The sequence below is a fragment of the Myotis yumanensis genome, unplaced genomic scaffold (genome assembly GCF_028538775.1).
Source record: "Myotis yumanensis isolate MYYU_CA2020_CCGP unplaced genomic scaffold, mMyoYum1.0.hap1 SCAF_12, whole genome shotgun sequence".
NCBI classification, from domain to species: domain Eukaryota; kingdom Metazoa; phylum Chordata; class Mammalia; order Chiroptera; family Vespertilionidae; genus Myotis; species Myotis yumanensis.
The window spans coordinates 24661481-24680989 of record NW_027223763.1 but is presented as its reverse complement, the minus strand read 5'-3'; the positions used below and the strand labels follow the sequence as shown (position 1 = coordinate 24680989).

Sequence of the window (19509 nt, the reverse complement as noted above, 5' to 3'; positions counted from 1 at the left end):
ACAAAAGTCTTCAGTGTTTGCATCTTTTGTGGCAACTATTCCTCCCCTAGGGACTTATCTTGAAGAAATAAAGAAAAAAATATGAAATATAAATATTTATAAATATATGTCATATATTTATAAAAATACTAGAGGCCCGATGCACAAAATTCGTGCCAGAGTAGGCCTTCGCAGCCCCGGCTGCCTTGACTACCCTTGCAGCCCGGCTTCGTCCGTAAGGTCATCTGGAAGGTCGTCCAGATAGTCATTCTGCTGTTTGGACATTCGGTCGATTTGCATATTACACTTTTGTTATTATAGATAAAGAACATTACATATAATAGAACAAAACAGGGAACAATAACTTTTTCATTTGTGAATCAGATACTCAATCCTTATAGCAGCGATTCTTAAAACATGTGGGGGTGCCCTAGCTGGTTTGGCTCAGTGGATAGAGCGTCAGCCTTCAGACTGAAGGGACCTGCGTTTGATTCTGGTCAAGGGCACATGCCTGGGTTGCGAACTCAATCCCTAGTGGGGTCTTGCAGGAAGCAGCCTATCAATGATTCTTTCTCATCATTGATGTTTCTCTCTCTCCCTCTCCCTTCCTTTCTAAAATCAATAAAAGTATATTTAAAAAAACAAAAAAGTGTGGGTGCATGAGGAAAAGTAGGCATTTTGATGTGTTGGGGCAGAGGAGTTGGGATGGGGGATCAGATCAGAATCTACTCTGGGAGCTGTTTAAGAATATTCAGCATACTTATTGATTTCCTAGTAAAAACTGTAGAAAGTAAAGTTAGTCACAAACATCTTGGTGGAGAGAGATGATGCAGAAGAGATGTAGGAGATGTGTGTTAATAAATTTCAGTTTGGGGAACACTGATTTACAGGAAGCAGGAATATTGATGAAGGCAAAAAATTAATTCTGGGTCTTTGGGGAAGAAGGAGCCTGAATTAGGTAATTGTAGGAACAGTAGAGAAATATAATCAAAGGCCTGAGAATTTAGGAGTGCAGGGACACATCTGCAAAGATAAACTTCCCCTTATTTTAGTTTTGCCCAAGACCAGAGGGCCAAGCTACTATTGACATATATCCAGACCTCTTCATTTCTGATACTGGATGTGCCCACAATGAATGTGAGACAGGGTACCTGGTATGTGGAGACACTGATCATGGTAGTACTTCATCTAATCTTAATTTTTGGGAGGAGGTGGTGCCATAGTGGGAGGCCCTGGTCAGCTTCCATTGCCTTCACGTAAAGCCCACACTCCTTGGCCTCAATCTCAAGGCTCTCTGATTTGACCAAATCTCCAGCCTCAGGTTTAATAGATTTCAGCTAGTCACTTCTACAGTAATTTCTCCCCAGGCATAGTGTGTGAATAGCTGGCTTGTAAAAGTGTGATTTTAGCGTTCCATAAATTTAAAGGCCACAGCCTTTTCCCCCTAACTTCATTTTTTTTTAAAACTGATTTTTAGACTGAGAGGAAGGGAGAGGGATAGAGAGATAGAAACATCAATGAGAGAGAAACATCACCAATCAGCTGCCTCCTGCACACTCCCTGCTGGGGACGAGCCCACAACCTAGGCATGTGCCTTGACCTGGAATTGACCTTTAGGAGCATGGGATGATGCTCAACCAACTGAGCCGCACAGGTCAGGCGGGTTAGTCAGTTTTAAATGGACTATGTCATCACTGTCTTGATGCTTTTCTGTTATACTGAAAAATCAGACTTGGAGAACAGGAGGACTGGGACATATTGGTCCTTTCACTAATGGGAACATGCTTTATTGCTGCATTCATTGTTGCTTAGTGACATTCTTACCATAATGTATTTGAGAGATTAATTTTGTAGGGAACTTCCTGTGAGATCTGAGAAAAGTGCGAGGTCATAAAACACAGAGTTTCGGCAGAATAAGACATTTACTAAGCACCTATTGTGTGAAAAGTGCTGGCTCTGCACGGGGGACGGTGGCATGATGACCTAAGGGAGTCATGATTGAGTAATTTGGAGTCACCAAAGGTAAGAGCCCAAGAAATAGTTGTGAAGTGATAATAAGAACACCAGACTCTTCAAACTCATAGAAGATTGCTTATGAGGGACTGAAGGTGGGGAGGGGGGGGGGGGGAAGGAGAGATGTTGGACAAAGGGTACAAAGTAGTGGTTATATAGGTTGAATAACTTTAGAGATCTGGTATGTAGGCATGAAGACTATAGTTAATAATACTGTATTGGACATTGGATACATGCTAAGAGAGTAGATTTCAAGTGTTCTCATCACACACAAAAGTAGCTGTAAGGAAATATGTTAATTAGCCTGAATATAGTAATCATTTTACTATATATATGTATATATCAAAATAAATTTATGTATGTTAAATATATATAATTTTTATTAAAAATGAAAAGGTATGCAGACTTTAATAATAATGGAGAAAAATGTAATATTTTGACTTTTAAAAATAATATGTAATTGGTAACTCTTATTATAATATGCGAACGAAGACTTTAGAGGAATATTGCATAATAAAAATGGCTATTAGCTATGTTAAGGGAAAAAAAAGAATACCAAACTATTAGGACAGTCCAGGTTCTTGACTTCTCAAGTTGCCATCTTTGTGATGTTGTTGGGCAATCCATTTCACTTTACTGGCCCTTAGTTCCTTGATTGAAAAGAAGGATAAAGAAAATGTGATATATATGATGTAAATAATGCACACATCACACATATACACAATATATGTGAGATATATGTATATAAATATGTAATGAAATATTATTCAGCTACAAAAAAAGGAAATTATGCCATTTGTGGCAACATGGATGGGCCTTGAGGGCATTATGCTAAGTGAAATAAGTCAAACAGAGGAAGACAAATAATGTGTAATCTCACTTGTATGTGGAATCTTTAAAAAGGAACACATTCATAGATACAGAGAACAGATTGGCAGTTGCCAGAGATAGAGGTGGCAAGAGGTAGAGGGTGGGCAAAATGGGTGAAGATGGTCAAAAGGTACAAACTTTCAGTTATAAAATAGTTAAGTCCTAGGCATGTAATGTACAGCATGGTAATTATCATTAGTAATACTGTATTGGTTATTTGAAAGTTGCTAAGAGAGTAGATCTTCAAAGTTCTCATTATAAGAAAAAAATTGTGGCTATGTGGTTTAATGGATGTTAACTAGACTTATTGTGGTGATTTTGCTCTCTATATAGCAAATCATTATGTTGCACACCTGAAAATAATAAATGTTTTATATCAATTATATCTTAATAAAAATTCATTAATGGATAGATGGATAAATAAGATGTGCTATATCCATAATATCATTTGGCAGTAAAAAGGAATGAAGTATTGATACATGCTGCAGGGTAGATATACATTGAATACATTATGTTAAGTCAGAGATTTTCAATCGGTGTGCTACAAGAATTTTTAAAACATGCAATACCTAACTATTTAGTCAGGGGCACGGACCTCTTTTCCCTTAGCTTAATCAAATTTTAAAAATGACAACAGCCAATACAACAAGAGTTGTCCAGAGTTAAATAAAAATTATACCTATGTCTGTCAGATTGTCAAAAAATACATTTTTTGGTGTGCCACAGAATTTTAGTAATATGTTTACGTGTATCATGAGATGAAAAAGGTTGAAAATCACTGTGCTAAGTGAAAGAAGCCAGTCACAAAAGACCTCATATTGTATGATTCCATTTGTATGAAATGTCCAGAAAAAAAAAAAGAAATAAAAGGAGGTATTGGGCTCAGTGCCCGGGCCCTTTCACTTCTGAAATGATATAAATTATTTACATAGGATTGTACACTTTAACATGGCTTTTAGACCTTGAGGATCACAGATTTCAAGCCCTCATTTTAAAGATGAAGAAACTGAGGTTCCTCCAGTGGTCGGCAAACTGCGCCTCGCGAGCCACATGCAGCTCTTTGGCCCCTTCAGTGTGGCTCTTCCACAAAATACCGGCTCTTCCACAAAATACCGACTTTTGCACATGGGCCACAAAGTTTCAATCGCACTGCATGTGCGCGCCTGTACGTGGTATTTTGTGGAAGAGCCACACTGAAGGGGCCAAAGAGCCACATGTGGCTCGTGAGCCACGGTTTGACAACCACAGCCTAGGAGCTTGGCTGTATTCAAGGTCACAGACATAGTGATGGAAATGTCAGGTGTTTGGGGTGATTTCTTGGTGATTCTGAAATCTTGATAGTGTTTACATGAGCTCTTATATTTGGTTACACAGTGGCTTCTTGGTCTTCAGCTGTGACAAAACTTAGAGAAAGCTGTTTAGTTGAAAAGCTGCCTAACATTCTGAACTCGGGGAGTAATCAGTGTCCTCACATGAAGCAGGAATAGATAAGTTAACAAATTAGAGTTCCATATTGAAGCTCCATAAAGGATGTCCAACTTTTATATTTCTGCTGATATTCTCAGAATGGCCAAGGCCTCCAACACAGGACCTACTCGAACATCTATGAAGTACTAAAACCCCACTCCGAGTAAACTTCTGTTTTCCTGAGACTGCCCTAAGTCACCATTAGCAGAAAAGAAAGGAGTGCTGTGTTTCAGACAAGGGGATCAAATCAGGGATTAGCTTTAAGTGATTTGCTGACATTTTTATTCCTGGCATTCGTAATGATTGTTTCCTCCTTCCCTTTACAGGATAGCTAACGGCCAGGAGAAATAGAGTGGAAAATGCAAAACAACGAAATTATAAAACCTGCCAAATACTTCTCAGAATTGGAAAAGAGCATCCTGCTGGCTTTGGTCGAAAAGTACAAGTATGTGCTGGAATGTAAGAAAAGCGATGCGCGAACTATTGCCCTCAAGCAACGGACCTGGCAGGCGCTGGCCCACGAGTACAACTCTCAGCCCAGCGTGTCACTGCGGGATTTCAAGCAGCTGAAGAAGTGCTGGGAGAACATCAAGGCTCGGACGAAAAAAATTATGGCCCATGAAAGGAGAGAGAAAGTGAAACGCAGCGTCAGCCCACTTCTGAGTAGCCACATGCTGGGGAAGGAGAAGATCGCCAGCATGCTGCCCGAGCAGCTCTACTTCCTGCAGAGCCCTCCCGAGGAAGAGCCCGAGTACCACCCTGATGCCGCCGCCCAAGGTATGGTATGGCCCTGAGCTCGGCTTGCATGTTCTCGCTGGGTACCTGTTCAACGTGTGAATTTTAAAATCCTGAATTCTAAGGGACTTGATAAAAAAGAAACTTGCACATCACACCTGAGTTTCCCAATTCAAAGTCTCCCATGTATGTAGAACATTCAAGTCACATAGTCCATAAAAACAAAAGTACTTGTTTATATCCCTTTACTATCTCTCTTATCGCTATTGTTACTTAAGAATAAGGAAAACGAAGGGGCTACATGAATATAGTTGTCATTAATGAAGTACTTTAGTTGCTCATCTTAACCTATCTCAGATATATTGAAGTGGATTTGTTCGAAGGTTTATTTCATTCATTCGATCTTTTTTTTTTTTTCCAAAGAAGTGCTTCTTGAGGACCGATAATGTGCAAAGCACTGCATTAAGTCATGCAAAAGGCCACATTAAAAGAGTGAACTATTTCAGACTTAATTCAAGTTGTGAGACTAATAGAGCAAATACCCATTTAGCATTCACCCAGATTAAAAAACAGTATTTCCACCCACTATTATATTGTGATCTACAGTTTTGGTTTGCGGCACTCCTGGTAGCTTGAGGAATTCTGGGAAAAAAATATGTTCTTTTTAATATACTTTCGTTGAAAAGATAAACATGTTATATAGCAGTGATGGCGAACCTTTTGAGCTCAGCGTGTCAGCATTTTGAAAAACCCTAACTTAACTCTGGTGCCGTGTCACATATAGAAATTTTTTGATATTTGCAACCATAGTAAAACAAAGACTTATATTTCTGATATTTATTTTATATATTTAAATGCCGTTTAACAAAGAAAAATCAACCAAAAAAATGAGTTCGCATGTCACCTCTGACACGCGTGTCATAGGTTCGCCATCACTGTTATATAGCATGGGGAGTGTGTCCAAAGTAATAGAGTTCTTCAGGAAGGAAAAGATGTCATATAATCAAGGAAGTAATGATAGTATGTCATAGCTTTAAAAGGTTGGAATTAAGGGGCTATTGAAATGTCTCCAGGCAAGGAGAGGGTGAGAGAATGCAGTAATTCCTGCCTCTTTTAAGATAAGAATGGCTAGTTTATATGAAGATTCATTGTACTTTGCTCAAGACACACTTAATAATTTCTGGGAAGATGAGAAGGCTGCTCATAAGGTGTGCTAAAGACACAGCAACAGGAACTTCTGATTTGTGGCTTGCAGGATGAGAAATTCACTTATTAGTGTCCCCAGAGTAGTTTGAGTCCTGAGGGACTAGTTAATTAAGAGTCAGAGTGTTATCCGTGTAGGGTGAAAAAGATAATAACCAAGTGAACTCAATAACACGTTTTGTTTAGCACTTTTTTTCCCCCTGTAGGCAGATTATCCTGAGAACTTAAGTTACAACCAAAAGTTTGCTTGCTGCCCTAGCTGGTTTGGCTCAGTGGATAGAGTGTTGGCCTGGAGACTGAAGGGTCCCAGGTTCAATTCCAGTCAAGGACATATGCCTGGGTTGCAAGCTCGATCCCCTGTAGGGTACGTGCAGGAGGCAGCTGATAAATGATTCTCTCTAATTATTGATGTTTCCATCCCTCTCCCTTCCTTTCTGAAATCAATAAAAATATATTTAAAAAGAAGTTTGCTTGCTGATCATCTGATCAAGGTTAAGTCCAGGAAGCCAGTTGAGCAAGCACGGTGGTTAAAGTCATGCGCATCATGCATCATTTTCCAGTTGTAGGAGCCCTGTGTCTGAATTTTGATTCTTGAGTCCTAAGCCACAGTACCTTCCAGCAAACAGTGTTTATGTGGACACCTGTCAGCTCTCTGTTCTGCCCCTTCTCGTTGCTGCTTCTGTAGGGATGAGGCCCACTGCTAATAGTGCCCTTATTTTCGAGATGTTTGTAGCTTCAGCCAGCTACTCTCCATCTTGCTGACCTTGGAGCCATTCTGTCCCTGTGAGGCAGTGAAGGGACTGGTGCTGGGGTGGGAGGGAAGGAGGTGAATCAGCAGGGCTACTTTTCAAATTATTTATGTTCCCTGGGAGATGTTACCTAGGAAGGTGCTGGTGTGGACTGCTGTAGTTCACTTTGCAAATTTTTGATCTGTATTATTGTGTATTGATTTCAAGGGTTGTTCTAAGAGGACAGTCTCATTCCCCCCCATTTTCAAATTTTAGGGTAGGATCTAGAAAGTTCATAAGTGTTTTTCTCTTTCTTTTGGGAGGAAATGATATAATTCGTGTATTCATAAACACAATTGACAAGTTTCCAGCAAGAAGGGGATAAATATGGACTCTCAGTGTCCTTCCTGTCATGACATTTGGTAGACACCAACTTGTAAAAGAGATTGATATTAAATTGGATGTTTGTACATATATGGCACGTGAGACTTCTCTTTTTGCTGGTGATTATTGAAGTATAGCCAAATGCTACCTGTTCCTATCTCCAGGTCAAATTTGTAGTATGGCAGAGAACCATGGTGCTTTGTTAGTTGGGGAGTGTGTCCAAAGTAATCCATTAACACAAGTAGATAAGGTACTGGAACTCTTTCTATACATTAAAACAGCTTTGGTGTTACCCAACTCATTTTGCATTTAATTTACTTTTAGGAAATAAAAAGAAAGCTGAACTTGTCAATCATTCCTTCTGGGTCCTGGTGGGAAAAAGGTTGAAAATATGCAATAGGGTTATGGCTCTCATTCCATCATGTGTATTTTGACACATGGAGTGTGTGTGTGTGTGTGTGTGTGTGTGTGCACATGTGCATATGTATGTGTTTTTCTTTAGTTAATATCTCTTACACTGTGCTGTCCAATACAATAGTTATAAGTCACACGAGGCTAGTAAGCCCTTGAAATGGGGGTAGACCGAATTGAGACATGCTATAATAAACACCCTGTATCTTGAAGACTTAGTACCAAAAAAAGATGTAAAATCTCTTACTAATAATTTTTATATCAGTTACATATTGAAATGATAATATTTTAGAAATGTGGGACTTAAAAACATTTTACTATAATTAGTTTAACCTCCTTTAATGTGGTATGAGAATTTAAAATCACATATGTAGCTTATATTATATTTCTATAGGGCAGCACTGTTTTAGCACATTGCAGAGTACCTGTTGCAGAATTAGGCACTCAGAGAATTGTGGGACTTTATTAACCAGGATGGAGCCTTACAGTATTCCACTAGAGGCCTCCCTTCAACAATTTTTTGTGTGTGAGATAATTTCACCTTTGTCATCTTCATCACTGTACCCGGGATAGTATTAGCTTTGTCAATGACTTTCTTGAATGTACATCTGTATTTGAACTCATTAGTGTTAAAATGTAAGTTTAACACTTAATGTATTTTCAAAAAACCCGTATTCCTCCCTTAAATATGTTAAAACACTTTGTATTCTGTTGATTGATATTTGATAATTTGGCTTTGATACTTATCTTCCATTTTAAGATAAGTGAGATTATCTTTCGGGAGCATGTTTGCAGAACAAACTAAGGGAAACCACAAAATATGCTGGAAGTGGTTAGGACGGTAGGATGACAAATGTCAAATATATTTAAGCAAACTAAGCGTTCAGATAGTATTTAGATATCTTAAGAGAACTTACAGTTAATATCACATGCTGTTATTTATTATAAAGCTATATTTAAATAATGCAGACATGGGTACTCAAAGCTGTAATTAACACAAAAACATTCCTTAATGAATTCCACTCTTACCACTATTTACTCCAACTTTCTTCTTCTGGGGTGAGAACTCAAGTATAGAGTACTGGATTATATTGCCACTCATGGCACACCGGCATCACTGGTCTGGGAAAAGCCCACTTTTTGTGTTGCTTATATGTTTATTCACCATTCAGCACTTTCCTTCTCTTCTCCTATCCCTTCATCATCTAATTGTTCTCTCACATGTTCTTGAAAGCATGCATTGCTGTTTTGTGCACATATTTTTCCTCATTTAAATAGATTAGAAATTGTGCTATAGATACCATTTTCTTGCCATTTTTTCTCTTAGAATAATGTTTTTAAGATCCATTCCCATTGCAGCATGTCAGTCTGATTTGTTTTCTTAGTTGATGCATAATATTGCATATTGTGCATCTATCACCTTTTATTTATTCATTCTCCCAGTCAGTCCTGTTTCCTTTGTTGTGTTGAGAAGAGCTGGTGTTTGGCCTGAACACAGTTTCTTTTCCATTCTTTAACTGCCATAGTAGGCTTTTCCTGCTGGTATTAAATTCACTCGAGTTGCCCAAATGAAAGAATGCTCCCTTGACTGTGTTCTCTGGTCCCAGGGAAGCCCTTAGGCCTTCATATCCATTTTGCACAAGATTGAGTTGTTTTCTGCTTCGGGTGGCTTTGTTTTACCTGGGAGAGAGATTACATGGTGTGTGTTTGCCGTTCCCAGGGTAGTCTTTTTCCAATTAAGAGAAGATTCTCCCCATCTGAACACTAGCTTTCATTCATGGGAGCTAATATTTGTGTGAGAGTTAATTAACTACTTCATCAGGCTTCTCTAGTTTTAGGCCCCCGCTCCTGCTAGAGTCTCCTCAAGAGTCCTGGCTTTCTTTTTTCTTTAAAATATGTATGTTAGCACACATTTAAGCTAAATAAGGATTGTTGTAACATACAGTCATTTCTCTGCTCCCAGACATGAACATACTGTCTTCATGTTCACAGCTCTAGAGAGAGATTTGGAGATCAAAATTTGGAATATACATCTACATTCTTAATAATAGATAGTTTTGTAGTGAATACAGTGCGGAGGCTGCATTTCAAGGTACATAATTGATCAGCTGAGCAAGTGAAGTAGTGAGAGGCTAGGTGTTGTGCTAGTTGAGCTTGGATTTTGGAATGGTGAAGCCCTGGATTGGAATCCTGATTCTTTCAACTAGCCACTTTGGATGTTGTGTTTGATGTTCTGTAATAATACCTCCTTCAGTGGGCTGTTGTAAGGATTAAATGAGGTAATGCCTGTAAAACACTAGCCTAGTGCCTGAAAATAGTAGCTGCTGACATCATCATCATCATCATCATCATCATCATCTCCCTAAAGCCTAGAATTGTTGAGATAAAAATGAGCATTTAGATATTGGGAGAGAGGAGTGATTGTGAGGGCATAAACTCAGGAGTATCCTCCGGAATGAAATCAAAGAGAAAAGAGGCTACAGGTACCAAAAAATATCTGTGTCCAGTCTTCAAAGAAGGTACTTTCAGATCTAAGACTAGAAAGGAAACGGATGAGGTAATTCACTTCACCGTTGATGCTCATATCTGAGGGACCTATTCTTAGTGTCCCATTGCTTTGTCCTGAGCCTCGGCTCTTTCCACCTAGCTGTGCTGTGTGGGAGCCAGTTTGTCCCCCACACATTTCTTACAGGCCCAGCAGTGTACTGGGCCCTGTGCTGGCTTCTTTATGAGGATGAATAAAAGCTAGTCTCTTTGTTCAAAGTATTCTAGTTAAAGCTTCAGCTTGAACAAGTGCTCTGCCAGACATAAGCTCAGGAGGCAGTGGCAGCATGAAGGAAGGACATCTGGTGGAGGCCGGGGCCATTGGACTTGGGAAAGATTCCTAGGGAGACATTTTCATTATCTCTGCATGATATAGAAGTATTCCTTTTATATATATATATATATATATATATATATATGTATATATATATATATATATATACATATATATATATATATACATATATATATATATATATATATATATATATATATATGTATTTCAGAGAAGAAGGGAGAGGGAGAGAGAGATAGAAACATCAATGATGAGAGAGAAGCAGTGATTGGCTGCCTCCTGCATGCTCCCCATTGGGGATCAAGCCCGGACCCGGGCATGTGTGCTGACTGGGAATCAAACTGTCAGTGACCTCCTGGTTCATAGGTCGATGCTCAAACAATGAGCCACACCAGCCGGGCCAGAAGTACTCTTTTTAACCTTCTCTTTCAAAAGTAAAATTTTTATCTTTTCTTTAACCTCAATTAGGGATTAGTTATGCTTGTTACTCAACCCCTTGTAATGAAATGATTTAAACAGTAGCCATTTTCCTTTTACTAACAGAGTATTGTGAGTTCCCCCACTAGCCATTAACATGTACAGCATCCTATCTTCTGGAATAATGGAGTGGACATAATAATGTAATCAACTCTTGTGAATAAATAGATAGTATTTTTCTCCAAGAAGACAATTCTCATTATTGAAAGTGTAAAACTTCCCAAGAAAGCCTTGGGAAGACTCCATGGTTTAGTGGCTTCCTTATTGAAACTCCCTGATTCATACTAATGTCATTGCCCTATAAAAATAGTAGTGTCAACGTGGCACCACCGAAAATGGCATAATTTTGTATCATATGCTTTTCCCCCCTTTTGTTCAAGGCTTCAGACAGTAAATATTTACCAGGTACCCACTGTGTACCAGGTAAAGTCATTGGTCTCAATGATAAAAGACATGAATAAAGCATGGTCCCAAAATAATACTAGTACAGGGTATGCAAAACACAGACTTTATTCTTGTATTAGTCTTTAATAATTATTGTATTATTTTCTGTATGAACAACTGTAAACTTACTTTTGCCCCACCCCATATGTGTTAAGTGCTGTAACAGAAGAGTAAGTGTAGGGAAAGGAGAGAGCTCAGGGTTCTCAGAGCAAGTGGCATTGATCCTGAGGGAAGTAGGAGTTGGGGGGAGGTTGAAAAAGGGAGAATGGAGTAAGAGTGTGTGTTTGAGTGAGTTGGGGGGCGGGGGGACGGATAATCCAACTTCAGGTTGAAGGAACAGTGAGTCAGAATAGTGAAGAAAAGCATGGCCTTTAAGAATGTGAGTAGTTTGTGGTAATTGAAGGGTGCACAGGATATTTTGAAGAGTAAGAAAAGAAGATAAAGGAAGGTTAGAACCAGATTATAAGGGTTACTTAGGGTAGATTGAAAACAGCCAAAGAGAAGAACCTTGGGGGAGTATTAAAAGGTTAGAGGTGGGTGGAACAAGAGTCTGAGTCCCGAAAGGCGACTTGTGAAGAAGCAATCGGTGAGGAAGTTGTAGAAAATTTAGGTGATGGTTTAGAAGCTAATAGAGGGGAAGACATTTCAAAAAGTATGTCAAGTGCTAGGGAGAGGTTACCTAAGCAGGACATTGACAAGGGTCTTTGGATCTGAATATTTACCCCTAGGTGGCAGTGTTAGCGGTAACTGTCAAATACAGATTGAAGGAAGCTAAGCCAGGGAGGATAGGCTCATTTCGCAAGAAGGAACATTAATGAGATAACTACCCAGGGGAAAGGTAGTGACCAGGAAACAGAGCGATGACACTCTTTTGGACTTGGAACACGTGTTCATGGCTGGATGAGGAATTGAGCAAAGGAGATCAGACTGAGGGAGAACTTAAGCTCAAAACCCACTGTTGGCCTTGTACTGTGGTTTTCTGCTCTTTCGGAGTTGTGCACACTTCAGTTTAGAACTTACATCAACATAACAGGATCATCGATTTTGATTAAGCTGTCTCTGACCCTGTTCCCACAGTCTGCAGTTCTAGAAATGACATGATGAAACACCTTATTATTACTTCTTAAGGGAAAATTGCTTTGGATTTATGGGTTTTTAAAAAGTCAGGTGTGGCAAGGGTACGTGTAGACATGCAGGCCAAATCAGATGCTATTTCAGATACATCCTGTACTGGGGGACCCTGTCTTTGAAATAGGATGATTTGCTCTCTGCCTGTAAAATCTTTGAACATATGTTTTCTGCTACTGTTTTTCAGAATCATTTGCTGTTTCAAATAGAGAACTGTGCGATGATGAGAAAGAGTTCATACATTTTCCAGTATGTGAGGGGACCTCTCAACCTGAACCCTCGTGTTCAGCTGTCAGAATAACAGCCAATAAAAACTACAGGAGCAAAACCTCTCAGGAAGGTGCTTTAAAAAAGATGCATGAGGAAGAACACCATCAACAAATGTCCATCTTACAACTGCAGCTGATACAAATGAATGAGGTGCATGTGGCCAAAATCCAGCAGATAGAGCGAGAGTGTGAGATGGCAGAGGAGGAACACAGGATAAAAATGGAAGTTCTCAATAAAAAGAAGATGTATTGGGAAAGAAAACTACAAACTTTTACCAAGGAATGGCCTGTTTCCTCATTTAACCGGCCCTTTCCCAATTCACCCTAAGACTGCGAGGGTGGCTCCCTTGTGGTTTTGATCTGTATTGGCAAAGAAAGTCTGGAACATGAACTTGCGGTCAGTCACCTGTAACAGAGCTACAACTAGGAAACGTAGAGTGGTAGTAGTCACTTATTTAAGAATACGTTCAGGTAAACAGCTGCACCCTCTGTACCCCTTCCGTGGCCAAGAAGCTGTTATAGTCTTCAGAAAATTATCACTATGAGTGCTATCATTCTGAATGTAATGTCTCTTAATTAGAATTCATACAAGAACCCTGTGTGAGTGTTGTATTTTTTTTTTTAAATCCAATGCAAGTGTGACTATAAAGGAGTGTGGCTGATTTCTTTTTCTTTCCTTTTTTTTTTTTTTTTTTTTTTTTTTTTTACCAGACAGTAGAACTTTTCTGTCCCAATGATGCCCTCCCATTGAACGTGGCTGTCCCAGGAGGCCCCACGTCTCTCCAAGTGGTGAAGCTGTCGCTCAGCACTTGCTAGAGGTCTTTAGGGAACCTCCATGAGAGCTGCAGCACCTCGTTCATTTTCCAGTCGTATCCTCTGAGTGTGGACTTCCTGATTTTATTTTATTGTATTACTTTATTTTATTTTTAAATATATTTTTATCGATTTCAGAGAGGAAGAGAGAGGGAGGGAGAGATAGAAACCCCAATGATGAGAGAGAATCATTGATCGGCCGCCTTCCACATGCCCCAACTGGGGATCAAGCCTGCAACTCAGGCATATGTCATGACTGGGAATTGAACCTTGACCTCCTGGTTCATAGGTCAACACTCAACCACTGAGCCATGCCAGCTGGGTGACTTTCTGATTTTAAACAGCCCAGCATGTAGAAGGATATTATCCTGATGTGGCTCCTCCACTGCCTTTTACTTTTTTTTTTTTTGGCCTTTTTAAGGTCTTTCCCCAAAGAGGAGTTCAAATAATGTCGCCAACAAAGGGAGCACGGTTGGAACTAAGAATGCAGCTACTTTGAGGGAGAAATTTCGTTTAGATTTCTACATCCTGTCATGTTTGTTTTATTAAAAGAAAAGACTTGCAATTTTATAGTCACATTGTGTATGTTCTTTAAAGGTGCTGCCTCCCCCACTGTGTGCCAGCTTTGGCCTTCCCTCTGTAGTTTTCCCCCTACGTTGTACTATTGAGTTAACGGTTGCCCTTGTTTCTAATCTTTAGCCACCGTAGGATCCTTCCCTCAGCGTGCTCCTGGTGCTAGCTAATAGTGATGCTACATAGTTTACATTACACAGTTAGCATTGGGCTTTTAAGAACCCATTATCAACTTATTTGGAAATATGGATTGATAAATGGATATATTGGTTGAGCTGTGATATGGCTTCTCCTGCAGCCTAGTGTTAAAAACAGCCCTGCGAGTTGGGCACAGCAGTAGCTGGCAGAAGGGAAGTGACAGTTACGGCTGGTCAGCAGCTTCTGAGAATGAGATTTCAAGGCCGTGAGTTGGGGAAGGAGAAATAGGTATGGCAGGAGCTGTAGAGGGAGTGTAGGACTAGGAGTCAGGGCCTGAATTCTGAGCTTGGTTCTGTCTCAAGTGCTCTGGGACCTTGGGTAACTCCTTTTAATCCTTGACTGTGGTCTTTCCACTCCATAAAGCAAGGGAGTTGGTCTAGATAATGTTTAGAATTTGCTACAACTCCTTGACTATAGGGTGGTCTGCACAGTGTTAGATGGGTACTGCTAACATCATAATTGTCCCAGGGCATGGGTCAATAGTTTACTGCATTGGCTAAGCGTCCCTCCCTCATAATTTTGGAATTTGGGTCTTAGGGACTGTAAGTTCAGTAAGGTACACAAATACTTGTTATTTATGAACTGCATGAAACAAATGGGTTTCAATTCATTTTATACATTATCATTTTTTAAAAATATATTTTTATTGATTTCAAAGAGGAAGGGAGAGGGAGAGAGGGAAAAAAACATCAATGATGAGAGGGAATCATTATTGGCTGCCTCCTGCATGCCCCCTACTGGGGATCCAGCCCACAACCCAGGCATGTGCCCTGACCGGGAATCGAACCATGACCTCCTTGTTCATAGGTCGATGCTCAACCACTGAGCCATTCCAGCTGGACTATACATGATCATATTTTAAATCTCTTAAAGGAACTGGTTATTTAAAGGATCCCTGTGAAGACTAGTCATCTTCAAAAGAAAGGATCTGTGTTCTGAACTTGGTTTTTACCAAATGGACCTTTTTGTGAAGAAGCATCTGGATAAAGGCCCAAACTTCAATAGTTTACGAGAGACAGAACTTGACTTTCCATGCCCTCCCGCCCCTTCGGGAGCACAGGTGTGGAATGAGAAAAATTTGCCTTTGCCTCACCTGTCCATCTGGAAATCTTGTTCATACGCAGGTTCTGCAGCTGGACCTGAGATTTTGCATTTCTTACAAGCTCCCAGGTTATGCCAAGTCCGGCTTGTCTGGTCACCACCCTTCTCTGTAGCAAGGTTTTAGAGGACTCTAAGATGCTTTGACTTATTCTAAAAAAAATTGGGATTAGGTACATCTTTGCGTACACAGTGTGCTGGGTATTATTTGCTCAGAATTGACCCAAACAACAATGTAGGACACAAGAAAATGCTCACACACATAATGGAACTATAAAAGCATCCAACTAATTCCTCACTGAACAAATCAAGGATAATTGAGTCAGCAGCCGAAAGCCCCTTGTTCTACCATTAGTGGTATTTATGAGTTTCTAACAGTAGTTTTCAACCTTGGCTGTGCATTAGAAACGGTATTTTATAAATAATTAATCCCACTGGGTCCTGCTACTGGAGGATTCTGATTCAGTTGACCTGGGTTGGGGCCTGGTCTGCTATAGTTTTTGGCAGCTTTTTAGGGGGCTATGATATATAATTGGGGATTGAGAAACATTGGAGTAGAGTTCATATCCTGTGAGGTCATGCAGAAGTGAGGAAATAATGCTCAGAGAAGAACCACCTGGCACCAGGCCCATAGCTAGTGAATGGCAAAGCAGAACCTCAGTCCTAGGTCTCTCGACTAAAAAAAAAAAAAATCCCACCTACCCGCCCCTGCCCCATCCCTCAAAGCTATAGAGTGGATTTGTTGTATCTTTAGAGCCAGGTCACGTTACAGGGTACTTGTAGTGTCTCTATTCAAGAACAGGTCCATCTCAATTCATTTTAATTTTTAAAAATATTGTTATTGATTTCAGAAAGGAAGGGAGAGGGAGAAAGAAACAGAAACATCAATGATGAGAATCATTGATCGGCTGCCTCCTGCATGCCCCACATTGACTGGGAATCAAACCATGACCTCCCGGTTCATAGGTTGTGCTCTAGGAGGCAGATTAGAAGACAGACTGAGATTAGAGGAGACTAGGATCCGTGAGATGAGGTAAGAGGGTTTGGTCCTGATTAGGATGCGATGATAGGAGGACCCAGAGGAGGCTGTAGAGAAGATGAGGGAGACCAATGTGAAGGGCATTGCAGAAGTGGAATCAGACAGAATGGGCAGTTGATTGCTTTTGTTGGGGAAGAGGGATAAAGTTTAAAGCTAGATGCCTGAAAGAATGATGCTTGCCCTAGCTGGTGTGGCTCAGTGGATAGAGCATCGGCCTGCAGGCTGAAGGGTCCCGGGTTCGATTCTGGTAAAGAGCACATGCCCGGGTTTCGGGCTTGATCCCCAGTAGGGGGCGTGCAGGAGGCAGCCAATTAATGATGCTCATCATTGATGTTTCTTTCTCTCTCCCTCTCCCTTCCTCTCTGAAATCAATAAAAATATATTTTAAAAAATAATGATGCTGCCTCTTGAAATGAAGAAAGGATGCATTTCTGGCTTTGACCCATCTTAAGAGAGACCCACACACAAACTAGTGCATTGCCTCAAACACTGGCATCTCCTCTCATTTCCTTGGCTGTCACCTCTTTGCTCTGATTCCTGCCTCTTCAGCTGCCTGTTCATCTGACACGTTAGCCCCTCCCTGCTGGGTCCTTGTCACCCCACTCATTTGATACTGCCTCTGCCATCATCACCTCCATTGCAGCTGGTGGTGTGTCAGTCCCCTTCTCTTATAATGACTTCATACTAGAAAGTTCAGAAAAGATGATTTCTTTACCTTGAGCTTTAGTTATTTTCTAGACAGATGGTGTCTATAAATCTCATTTTAAAAAAATGTCCCATGTTGTATAAAGGAGCACTGGCTGAGAGGGGTTGTTATTCCCCATGTATGCTTGTTGCAGCCCCTAAACGCATTGGCTTTTTTTTTTTTAAGAGAACAGGGGAAGTGGGGTGGCATGGTGAGAGAGTGCTTCTGAGTTGTCGGCAGCCTCCGCGGTGTCAGATCAATCATATCAGCACTGGGTCTGGACCAGGGGAAAGGAGTGGTTCTCCTGCCTCCTGGGAATGTCAGAAGGACCCGATAATTATATTTGGCAAAGCCAGGAAGAGTGGCGCTGTAATGTCATTGCTAAGAATTACCCTTTCAATAGAAAGAATTTCTGGATGTCTGGGCTTTTCAGATGGAATGACACTCCCTTTCCGCGGTGGCTTTCCTTTCTGTTGGGCAGCTTCCTGGCTGGTCCTGTTCGTTCTTGCCCTCACGTTGAGATGTTTGTTTTTTCTTCTGTTTTCCTCCTGCCCAGTCCTGTTTCTCCAACCCCTCTGTCTGTACCTACAACATTCCCACTTTCCCTGTTTTAGAGATGTAGTCGTGTGAAAATGCGTGTGAGGGAAGTACTTGCTGAAGGACAGCAGACAACATCTGGCGTCAGCGAGGTGAAGTATAGCCTTAAACTGGCCCCACTACCAATGACTTGCTTCCAGGCTGCACCCGCTGCTTCAGAAGTCATGGGAGAGGTCGCCAAGGATCCGTGACTACAACACATTCTTTTCCTAATTGCGCCATATGTCACGCCCTTCAACACAATTTGCTAATCTCTGCCTCAGTTTTTCCATCTGTGAAAGTGGTGTAATACTTATCTACCTCCCTTGAATGTTGTGAAGATTAGTCTGTTAGCAAAACACTTTTGAAATAAAGAGTGATGTAAAGCATTTTAACATCATTGTTGTCATTGTGAAATGGATGCCCGTCTGCAGGAATACTGCCCTGTGGGGGGAGACCATGGTTTAGGAACACCCAGTATAGAAAAATTCCATAACAGATACAAGAGTGTGATTATTTGTGAAAAATTTCGACATGGCATTTCCTTAAATAGCCTTTTGGTGCAGTTAGCATGAGATTCAATTTATAGAACGGTGATTTGCATAAGATTTTTAAAGTATACATCTATTGAACTTGTATTACACAATGTAATTGTTGGATTTGCAAGCTGAGTGTTAACCTAACAGTGCAGTTTATCATTATTAGATGGGAAACTTCTATTTCTACATTATCCAGATCCCCAGATTGTGTGTGAAGGCTTCTCTCACTGTTGTCACTGATTGGAATGGGTTTGTTGGGGAGAAAATCCCAAATTCTGTTATTTAAAATGGATTAGTTTTCATCAAAAGGATACTTGTTATAGCAGATTCCAGTTCCTTTTCTGTCCCATCATCTGATTCAACTTCCAGAATAACAAAGAATGGAAGGTCAGAGGCTGGTACTGTGCTGGTGAGCTGCATATGGATCTAGATTCTTATCTTTGAGTCTCAAAAGTATCTTTAGATGGGCTGGTATTATACTTTCTACAGGACTGGAGAGTGGTCACTCTAGTCACTCAGCGACTGGGAAATCTGGTGGGTAGCTGGGGAAGACCTACTCTCATGTGGTCACGCTGAGCCCCATGCGGAAGGGGTAGAAGCTCTCTGGGAAGCTCCTCGTTGTGACTGCAGAAGTACAAGAGGGCAGCCCAACTGTGGGAGCACAGCTCAAATTTCAGTGTTATATCTGCTAATATCTCCCTGGCCAAGGCAAGTCTTCTGATTGAGCCCAAAGTCAAGGGGAGAGAAGTAGACTCCTCCTAAGAAGGTAAGAAAAGGAGGTGAATATTTTTGCACAATAATCAAATCTACCACAGTGTCACAAGTGGGAAGGGAACTAGTGGAGTACCAAGAAACTGAGTCCAAGACTTCCTTCTCCCATCACGAATCTTCATCCTAATCTCTCCTTCCAGCCTGCCCCACTCTGCAACCCTCCGCAAACATACTCATTGCTCTCTTGGTTTCAGAACCAGGCTCTGTGAAATTCTACCTGGAGTGCTCTCAGCTTCTCTACAACCCCTTCTCATCACCCATGCTGCTGAA

The 19509-nt window shown here is 40.7% G+C and overlaps 1 protein-coding gene across 1 annotated transcript in view; it reads left to right on the top strand.

Moving 5' to 3' along the window:
- MSANTD3 (Myb/SANT DNA binding domain containing 3) overlaps window positions 1-18319 on the top strand; it is a 28651-nt gene extending 10332 nt beyond the window's left edge. The window contains exons 2-3 of the mRNA XM_070431062.1: window positions 4656-5106; window positions 12866-18319. Coding sequence (XP_070287163.1) covers window positions 4689-5106; window positions 12866-13275 — 828 coding nt within the window. The 5' untranslated portion in view covers window positions 4656-4688 and the 3' untranslated portion in view covers window positions 13276-18319. The remainder of the gene's footprint in view (window positions 1-4655; window positions 5107-12865) is intronic.
- The last annotated feature ends 1190 nt before the right edge of the window (window positions 18320-19509 follow it).